Source organism: Erithacus rubecula (assembly GCF_903797595.1).
Source record: "Erithacus rubecula genome assembly, chromosome: 12".
NCBI classification, from domain to species: Eukaryota; Metazoa; Chordata; class Aves; order Passeriformes; family Muscicapidae; genus Erithacus; species Erithacus rubecula.
Window position 1 is genome coordinate 6324266 of NC_136664.1, and position 10115 is coordinate 6334380.

The window sequence follows — 10115 nt, forward strand, 5'->3', positions numbered from 1 at the left end:
TATTTCGGGGATGATTTGTTTGACTGAGCAGTGGAACAGCTGAGCGAGTGGAGGGAAACTGGCCAAGTTCACCGGGTGTGTGGCAAAGCCTCTCTGTGCCCGTCCCAGCACCAGACTGCCAGGATCTGCAACCAGAGCACATCTCCTTGCTGCTGCCAGGCTGTGCCCACAGGTGATTCCCTAGGGATGTGTCTGTGGCAGAACTGGCTCTGCTCGGGCACAGAAACACTCAGGGACAGCCAGAGAACCCTTCCCTGCAGACCCCACAGCGATGCCAGGGCACACCGTGAGCTCCCCCCTGCCAACACCAGGATCACCAGCCCCAGCACCTGAACAAAACCAAACTCTTGTTCATGGGCTCTGAGGAATTTTGAAGCCAAAGTGTCCATGACAGCTGCACCATGAAACAGTTTCTAAAGTCAGACACCTAATGAGCAAAGTGCTTGTATTGAACCAAGCCTGGAGAATCAGCTTGGCTTGTCTGGATTCTGCTGCCCTTTGATCCTTGACATATCCTGGCTCAGGGAGCAACCTTTGGACAAAATTGCATCACACCCTGGCATTCCCACAGCACCAGGCCTGTGTTAGCTGGTCTGTGGCACCTGGCAGGCTTGTCCCCTATGTCACTGTGCCTGGATGGGCAAAGGAGCACACCAGGCTTGAGACCATGGGGCATCTCCTCGTGTGCTGGCAAATTCTCCTCCAGCTGTTTCTGCTGTGCCAAGTGATTGCCACACCATGAAAACCAGCCTGACCACAAACAGAGCTGTAAATTTATCAGCAATACCCCACTCAGCCTACCCCCAGTCTTGGGGATTTTTTTTAAACAGAGTAATTGTGTTGAGGTCAGAGAGATAGTCCTGATTTACATCATGGTTAATATTTACACAGGCAACAAAAGCAGCTTGCAGCCCTTCATCTCCAATTTTGGTACCTTGGAGTTAATTGTTCAACAGGACAGTGGGGTGATGTGCTGATCACACCTTCTGGTTTGTGCTGTGGCTCCTTATCTGCTGCCACAGAGTGAGCTAAACTAAGCAGACGGTATCAGGGCAAGTGTTTGTTTTGCCTCAGTCCCAGAGCTCTGAATCAGCCTCTGGAACTGGAGCATGTGCTACCTGATGTCCAGATGTATCCACTGAGTCCAGATCCAACAGTTCTTGGCTGCTGTGGGTGAGGGCAGTGAGGGCCTGGGGGGTCCAGTAACCCCAGATATGTAGAGGGGGCTGCTGAGATTTAGCACTCAGGTGCCTCAGGAGGTTGCTCCTTCAGCCCCTGCTCCTCCAAGCCAGTTCACTGCTGGATTCAGGTAAGCTTGTCCACTGAGCAGGCATTTTTCCCAGCAATGACTCAGACAAGGACTGGGTAGAGAGCAACTCAGTTGAGTTCTGCTCCTCTTGTCTGTGACAAAGGAGAAAGACGGGAGCCTGAGCTTGGGGCAGGATCAGCGCTGTGGCTACAGCTGTGCAGCTGGTCCATGGGGCAGCAACAGCACAAGGAGTCCCAGATAAAACACACAGAGTCCAAGATCCTGGTTTCACTCCAACACCTGCACAGCCCTACCCTGTCCCTGCCACCCACGGGAACTCTCTTGGTGCTCTCAGCAAAGGCTGCAATCAAGAGAGCAGCGAAGTCACCTTGACCTTGACAACGGCAAGCGTGGCCCTGGACACTGTGTTTGTCTTTCCCCACTGCCAGCAGGAGCTGAGGGACAGGGATCATGATCTGTGCTGATGGAGCAAGAGCAGCACATAGCTCAGGCACTGTCTCCTTGGGCTGCTGGGATACAGAGCAGAGGTTGGGGACAAAGCCCACCCGGGCATTGAGCCCTCCCAGGGACAGCAAGGACAGAGCAGGCAGGAGTGCAGCCCTAGCGCTCGCTGCGGGATGTGGATGTGAGACAGGAATGGGCTCCGATGAATTCTCCACCTTCACAGGGACGTACCCGGGCAGCTGCGGAGGCTTCACCCGAGCAGAGCCAGGCTCAGCTCATTTCTCGCGGTTTTGTTTTGGCGGCTCCCCCGGCAGCGCTCGGCTCTTCCCGCGGGGCGATGATCCCCGTGGCTGAGTGTCTCTCCCACTTGCAAAATCCAGTCTTGCTGCAGACTCATCCGTGCCTTTGGGCAACAGGTCTGGCTGCCAAGGAACACTGAGCAGCTCCTGAAACACGCAGAGTAAATACCTGGTGCCGAGAGATAAACCCGACATCTCACATTCCTACGGTTTTGTTTTGAGGACGCACAAACCCCCTCCTGGTGTATCAGGATCATTACCACGGGCCTTTAAGTGCTGGATCGCATCTCACACGAAGACAGGCATGAGGAGGAGCACTCAGAAGCTGCTGGTTGACATTTTTATGGCTTTTTATTTTTTTTGTTAGTAAAAATATCATTAATTATTAACTCTTCCCAGCATCTCTGCACACTTCTTTTGGCTCCACCTAGAAGTATGGATTGTCCTGTACCCACAAAGCCCGCAGCAAACCTGCTAAAGTAGATACACAGGTCGGGGAAAATAACCATAGGGAAAAAGGGGAATGTTTCACCTGGATGAGGCTGTGGATGCAGCATGCGCAGGGCTCCACAGAGCTGTGAGGGAGAGGGAAGGCGAACAAGGGATCCCTAAGAGCTGCGTTGGTGCCGGAGGAGATGTGGCGGAGGGAAGGAAGGAGGAACGGAGGGAGGGAGGGAGGGAGGGAGGGAGGGAGGGAGGGAGGGAGGGAGGGAGGGAGGGAGGGAGGGAGGGAAGGAGGACAGCGACCCTGGCCCGGCGATGGCCTCCGCCCCTCAGGGCCGGGGCGGGGCGGGTCACGGTCACCGTGGTGACCGCATGGCCCCGCCCCCCACCGGACACCGCCCAATCAGCGCCTCCGCTCCCTCACAGCGCCGCACGCGAGGCTCCGTCCCATTGGCCCACGTGGCAGCCCCCGCCCCCACCCTGCCCACGGCCAATCAGCCGCAGCCACCGCGGCCCTGCGGCGGGGCGGGCCCCTATAAAGGCCTCGCCGGGGAGGTTTTGCAATCTCCGCCCGCTTTGCGCCCACCATGGAGGAGTCATTGTCGCTGCTGGTCCGGAGCCCCGCGCAGCGGCACCGCGACCTCCGCCTCAGTGCCGAGCCCGCCTGGACCGTGCGCCGCCTCAAGACCGAGCTGCGCCGGCTACTGCCCGACGCGCCGGTGAGTGCGCCGTTCCCGCAGCCCCGCCGGGCCGGTCCCTGCGCGCAGCCCCGCCGCGCGGGTCGGTGTGGGGGCGGTGGGGGCTGTCTCCCCGCGGGGCAGCGGCTGCCGTGGGGCTCTCGAGGGGCTCCGGCACCGGTACCTGCCCCGCGTGGTGTCAGGGTCCCGGTTGCGTCAGCCGCGCTCGGGCTATTTTGGGACTGGTTTGTGGTTAATCATTAAGCGGCCTCCCGGGACGGCGCGTCCCGCAGGTGTGTGGGCACGTCAGAGCCGCTGGCTCCGGGAGAGCGCGGGCACCGCGCCCGGCCGGGCGGCCACGGCCCTTCCCGGGGCGGGAGGCGCCGCTGCTGTGGCGGGGCTGGAATGCAGGAGTGTGGCTTCCCCGGGGCACCCGCGCTCCGTGTCCCCCGCAGCGTGTGTGGCCTTCCTAGAGTCAGTGAACTTGGAAACGACCTCCACTATCATCAAGTTCAACCTTCGACCAAACGCCACGCTGTGAAATGTTACGTCTGTACTCGGTTTTTTAAATTGTTCCAGGGATAGTGGTTCCGTTTCCCAGGGTGGCCCATTTCAATGCTTAGCTATTCCTTCAGCGAAGAAATTTTTCACAGATTCTGACTGGAGACTGCCCTGCAAACTTAAGGCTGTTTCCCCTCATCCTGTCTGTCACTAGTTTCCTGGGAAAAGACTTGATTTCCCTGCTTTTGCCATTCTTTCCCTGGGGATGGGGTGATTTCCCAAAACAGGCTCCATGTGCTTCCACCAGCTGCTGTGGGACAGCTCCTGATGAGGAGCTGCTGTCTCCCCTTGGATGGGGTGTAACAGATTTACTTGACACCACCTCGGGTGATGAGCAGATTACATGGAGCTCCAAACTTCTGTTTTTTAGAAACATAAGTGTTTTTGTCGAGACTATAAAAGATACAGCATGTAACTTTGCCCATGGGATTTTGGATTCTTATGCGTGTTTGAACCTTGATAATATCCCACTTGGGCATTCAGTTCTCATAACTTCAGCTGAATTTAGATGTACACAATTCCCTCTGCACCTTAGTATGTGGGATGCTCCAAGCTCCCTGCCTCCCTCATCAGCTGTGAGCTGTTTTGGTTAGTGCTTGGCAGAGCAAGTAATCCTATTCTTTGTTTTCTTTCTTCAAAGCCTGAAGAGAGCCAAAAGCTGATTTATTCTGGGAAGCTGCTGCTTGATCACCACTGCCTGGGAGAGTTGTTGCCAAAGGTATAAAAAAGTGTGTTTTACGATGTGCTGAATTATATCCAGAAAAGGGATTTTTTTTTTTTTAACACATCTTCCCTTATATTTCAGCATGGGGAGCTGCATGCTCTTCATTTGGTGTACAGCTTCAAGACTCCTGCAAATATGCAAGAAACCAAATCAGAGGTAATTAGACTTAACTCTGAATCTTGGGCTTGTAACTGAAAACAAGACATGTTTTATGACTGTTTTAAAGTTCCCTGTTACTGCAGGTTTTCCCTATTAGTGCATCAGCAGTATTTGTGATAATTTGTTTGCAAATGTAAGAATTTGGATTAAGCTGAGTAAAAAAAATTGCCTCTACAAATCATCAGTAAAGATTCTCATGGCATCTGTTAAGAAAGATTGAGTAGTGATGTGCTGCTCAGGGTAGAAATGCTTTCTGGCAGATTCAGTTTTATTAAACAGACTATGACTTGCTATGTCCCAGGCACGTTTGACAGATGGAGCTTTGTGGTCAGAGAAGCAGAGGGAAGTGGTTCTGATCTGTGTGGGGAGGGAAGAAGGCTGAGAACTGCAGATACTTGAACTGCTCCCATTAATGACTCATCTTTGGCTTCCTCTCTACAGGCTCAGCCTTAGTGCTTGAGCTCCACAGGGACTGGTCTTAAGTAAAAATGGCCAAAACCCATTTTTTCTTTAAAGTGGCTGTGCAGAGGTTTCTAGAGGTGTGTTCCTGTTGCCCATTAAAGACACTGTGAGATAACCCTACCCATGCCTGGTGGTTGCTAGATGTGAGCCAGTTTTGGCTGGGTGCTAGGCAGATGTATCACCACAGGACAGCTGTTGGACTGTGCACAGCAATTTGTGCAAGCAGTACAAAGCCAAAGTGTCTTTTGCATTTTGTTTTTATAGCCAGATGGACACTGAATGTGTGCATAAGAAGCAACAAATACAGTATAGGTCTTGTGAAAGGGAAGACTAGCATCAAATCAGTTTTACATCCCAGTCATTTGGTTCCAGGAGCTTTAAAATGCTGGTAGAGGTGTTTGTGGTGTGGTGCCCAAGAGCAGGGGCAGCACTGAGAGGTGCTGTGCAGGAATAGGTGTTAAAACAAGGGCATACTTGTGGGGTTCAGCTTTTTTGCATGAAGTGTGTGTGGTGTTCTGAGTAAACCTCACTGCTGCACTGCTGTCTGTAGGTTAAAGCTGCTCAGCCCAAGTTACCCTCAGAAGCCAGGCAGGAACCAAATGGTGGAAGATTGAGGAGCTCTTCAGGTGTCCACTCATCTGCAGAAGCCAGTAATGGGTAAATACAATTTATGTACATCTTTCAGGTTTAAGATGGTATGTTTGTGTTGGATGCCAGCTCCTTATGCCACTTATACTGTCATAAGTCCATAGAACATGGCCAAATACAACAAGGCTTTATATAAAAGCTTTAGTGGACATACAAGAGTTTGGACTGGAAGGGACCTTTAAAGGCCATCTAGTCCAGCCCTTTGCCATCAGGAACACCTTTCACTAGATCAGGTTGCTCTGTCCAGCCTGGCCTTGAACACTTCCAAGGATGTGGCATCTAAAGGAAAATGCACTGCTCTGTTTATTAGGAAGAAAATTTTTCCTTTGTTCATGTGGATAAAGAGGTGTGTGGAAGGAAGAATTAATTTTGCACTTGGGTACACAAATTGGCAGAAGCTATTTACATTGTTTTGTAATAAATTGTTCTTGCTGTTAGTCCAGTGTTTGCTAATGAATGTGTTCAAATTTTGACCAAGGCTGGAAACAACTCAGCATCCCTTCCAGAGTGTGGCTCCTGGCTTCTCTGCCTACACAACCTACAGCATGCTTCAGATGTCCTGGTTCCAGCAGATTTATGCAAGACAGTATTACATGCAATAGTAAGTGTTCTATTCCAAGCTGCCAGTAGGAAGTAGAAACTGTAATTTGAGAAATTTGAGTGCTCCTGGCAGTTCTTCCTCTTTTGATGGTGCTTGGAGACTTCATCATAACTTGTGGTGAATGTTGTGGGAATGTACCCCAGCTGTGCTGCTCTGGTACTTTTCAGGCCAGTGGTTCTGAATCTTGCCCATTGCCTGACTCTTGATAGGGAGGGCAGGTGTTTCTAGAGTAAATCTGATCCTGCTGATGAGCCTTGCATTTTTTTCTTTTTTTTTGACTGCTCAAAGTGCACACAGCATTGACTGGACATCACTGACAGGTCAAGCTGAGACTTGTAGAAAGCTTTTAGGCTATCTGCAGGTTGCTTTAAATTGTTTTTGTGAGATATTGACATTATTGTTGATAAAGGGGAGGGTTTGATTTGTTGGAATCACTTTACAGCTGTTATGGGCAGAACTAAAACTTGTTTTAAATGCTTCTGTGGCCTCTAAACTTGATGCTTTGTACTTGCATGTGATCTGACTATTGTTAGAGGTGGACAGATTTTTCACACACAGGGCCTGTGTGAAGTGTGATGGGGTTTGACTAAGCCTCATTCTGTACTTTGCTCTCTGGTTCCAGCTTGGCTTCTACTGCTGCATCTGCTGACCCATCCCATGCTCGGCATTCTCAGGAGATACCAGTGACACCTCCAGCTCCTCTCCCAGACCCATTTCCTGCCCAAAACCAGCCTGGAAACCAGAATGTTGCTGCTCAAGTTAATGCAGTGGCTGACCAGAACTTGAGGATGAATGCCCAAGGGGGGCCCCTCATGGAGGAAGATGAGGAGGGTGGCAACCGGGACTGGTTGGACTGGCTCTACTCAGCAACACTGTTATATGTTTTTATCAACATGGTCTATTTCTACTCCAGTATCAGCAGATTCCTCCTTGTCATGGGTGGCACTGTGCTGATGTATCTGTAAGTGTATGGTGTTAATATTTGCTGTTCAGAAGGGTTTCACTGAAGTATTGAGTTCTGTGCTGTGCTCAGCTTTCTCCTGGATGAGCTTCATAGGACTTTTGGACCTGGAAATGTCCACTCTTTTATATCCTGGTATAACTCAGTATTTAGAAAAAAATATAATTAAGCGATGTCTGGATTAAATGAAGAATGTGGCTGATCTCACAGGGGTTTTGCAGTTTCTGGTGTGACTTTCTATTTTTGGAAACTACTTGAAGCCAAAGTAAGCCCCTGTTGTAAAACTCCAGCAACTCAGCAGCGTAGAGCAGGCAGACCTGTAGGTTCAGTTCAGAAAATTAGTTTCATTGGGAAACAAGTGGATGAAGTCTGGGAAAAGTCTCTTGGCTGTTTGTCATGCATCCATGCAGTTTTTCTGCTGTGTTGCCCCTCTGGAAAGCAGATCAGGCTGAACTGCCTCTGAACCTTTCAGGGTGGGGAATATAATTAGGTTGAAAACACAGATGGTAATGGACCCTCAGCTGCTATGCTTGGGATATCTTATCTGAGAAGATAATCTGTCCTCAAATTCTTTGATCACCTGTGGAGCAAGTGATATAGGTGTCTGAATTGTAGGTCTAGGAGTTAAAAGTGGAGCAACTTTTCCAACATCTCTGTAGACTTGGAGAGTTGAAGGTTAATTGTTCCACTGAAAATCCTTAAATATTACTGTTGATGGTTGCCAGCAGCTCTGAGCAGTCAAATGTGCAGCTGTTGTGTAACAGGATGAGCAATGTTGAAACAGCATTAATTAATTAATGAATCTGTTGATTCCCCAGGCACCATGCTGGATGGTTCCCATTTAGACGAAGACCAGTTCAGCCTTTCCCAGGCAATGTTCCTCCTCAAGCTGCTCTAAACCAGGACCAGAACAATAACCTTCAGGTATTGTCTTGCTATATTTTTGAACCATGAAACTTTCTGGGGTTTTGCTTTTGGTTTAATAATTGTGTAGTAGAAATAAACCCCAATTTTCTTGAAATGTCTGTAAGAGACAGTATTTTCCATGGGAGAATAATTGCCACCTGAGTCCTCCATACCAAAATATTTCAGGATGAAGGTTATCTTTTAGTTGCTTCTGTCCTTCAGGAAGTTCTAATGGGAAGTGGTCTGTCACAGGCTGAAACTGAGGGCAGGGTTCAGGTTACCCCTTTGTAGGATTTGGGTCTATAAGCAGTTTTCATCTTTCATGTCAAACTGACAGTTCTGATATCAATGTAATTAGCTGCAAATACATAATTGACCTGATCTGGTGCTTGATGGCTGTTCTGGACAGTGTTTCTGGACACCAGTGTGAGTTAATCAGTACTGCCAGTGTGCAGCTTGGGTTTTTGACTTTGTATTTGGGGCTACTTGGAAAAGTTTATATTCAAACAGTGACATTTTAGCAACAAATAACACTGTCTGGTGCCTGATATTTATAATGCATTTCTGAAATTCTGCTTTACCAAATATCCTTTATTTTGGCAGGGGGAAAATGGAGGCAGAACAAATGAGTCTGAGACCCCACCTGATGAGGGACAGGCTTTCCAAGAACTGCAGCAGGCCAACCCTTCCCTCATGAGCACAGTGTGGGTTTTTTTCAAGACTTTCTTTGCATCCCTCCTTCCAGAAGGGCCTGGACTGACCCGCAACTGATTTGTCACCAATCTGCTCATCTGAAAGTGCAGTGGACACCTGAGAGAACTGGACACCAGCTCCACACCAGGCATGGACAGGGATGGCACTTGCTCTGGCTTTCACTGACCAAGCAAATAAAGCTTCAAGAAGCCTTAGATCATTACAGCCCAGAGACTGAGATGCTTGTCCTCATTCCAAAGAACTTTGTTCCATAGCATTTATTAGGTACCTATGTAGAGGCTTGGCATTGTGGACTTGTGCACTTAAGGCACAGGCTCTGAGTGGGTGTGCAAAAATGTTAGGGAAGCAAATTGCTTCTTCTGTGCAATGTGATTCCTGTTGGAATGTTTCAAATGCTATTTTAATTACACTGAGTGTAGGATCTCAAACAAAAATTGCTAGATATGCATTAGCAGATTTTTAGGAAAGATCTATTGTTAAATTGCTTCAACAATATTTTAAATTCTCTTTGTAAATATTTCCCTATGAAGAATTAATTGTGCAATCTTCTTGTTGGACAAAGTGGAGGACTGTAGATAAGAAATTACCTCAGTGGAGCTGCAGACTAAATTTCATGTTGTTGAATTCAGATAGTTTAAATTGAAGATTTAATGCCCCCCTGCTCTTCCTCTTTCCCCTCTGCCCTGCTGCCAGATCATGGGGGAAGAATAAGTGTGTTCAGGTCTAAATATATTTTGTAAAAACTTATGCAAAATGTAAACTTCACTGCTTTTGGATGCAAAGTTAAATTCCTGTATTCAACTTTGCATTCTCACTCCAGTGCAACTCCTCTTGTATTCATTGTGTTCCCTTTAATTTCTGATATGGGTAAGGGCTGTTATTGCAATAAAATTTGCAGGCATTTATATCTACATTTGTATATATCCTCTGCAGCAATCAGAAGGCTGCTTGTGCAAAGCACAGGGTGTGTTCTTGCCTGGTTTTTATTGAAGAGTTGGGATATGAGGGGAAAAGGTGCTTAACTCAGTTCCTGGCCCAGATGTGTTCTTCAGCAGCCTCCAGCAGATAAAATGCCTCCAATAGCTTGGAGTTGGTTTGCTTATGGAAAGCTGGTAACAGAAAGGCCGTGGGCATCTTGAAATGGGTAATTTTGTAGGTATTTGGGAAATTTGGTTCCTTGAAGCCTGCCTGAGACTCAAGGTGGAGTTGCAACACTGTCTTGGCTCAGGGTTTAACTTGGCTTGG

The 10115-nt window shown here is 48.6% G+C and overlaps 1 protein-coding gene and 1 long non-coding RNA gene across 2 annotated transcripts; both read left to right on the forward strand.

Moving 5' to 3' along the window:
- Positions 1-2002: 2002 nt before the first annotated feature.
- Positions 2003-2407, forward strand: LOC306807108. The gene is made up of 2 exons (XR_013775631.1): positions 2003-2130; positions 2236-2407. It is a non-coding gene; the product is annotated as an uncharacterized lncRNA (long non-coding RNA).
- Positions 2408-2986: 579 nt separating this feature from the next.
- Positions 2987-9777, forward strand: HERPUD1 (homocysteine inducible ER protein with ubiquitin like domain 1). Its single transcript, XM_079316511.1, has 8 exons — positions 2987-3176; positions 4336-4413; positions 4501-4575; positions 5591-5697; positions 6167-6289; positions 6912-7250; positions 8069-8174; positions 8760-9777. The coding sequence occupies exons 1-8, from the start codon at positions 3045-3047 to the stop codon at positions 8925-8927; spliced, it is 1128 nt and encodes a 375-aa protein (XP_079172637.1). The 5' UTR covers positions 2987-3044; the 3' UTR covers positions 8928-9777.
- Positions 9778-10115: the final 338 nt, after the last annotated feature.

Excerpts from the sequence above, each read along its gene's own strand:
- HERPUD1 (XM_079316511.1), top strand. The coding sequence starts at position 3,045 with ATGGAGGAGTCATTGTCGCTGCTGGTCCGGAGCCCCGCGCAGCGGCAC. Across the intron at positions 3,177-4,335 it reads GGCTACTGCCCGACGCGCCG|CCTGAAGAGAGCCAAAAGCT; the intron begins GTGAGTGCGCCG and ends CTTTCTTCAAAG. Across the intron at positions 4,576-5,590 it reads TGCAAGAAACCAAATCAGAG|GTTAAAGCTGCTCAGCCCAA; the intron begins GTAATTAGACTT and ends TGCTGTCTGTAG.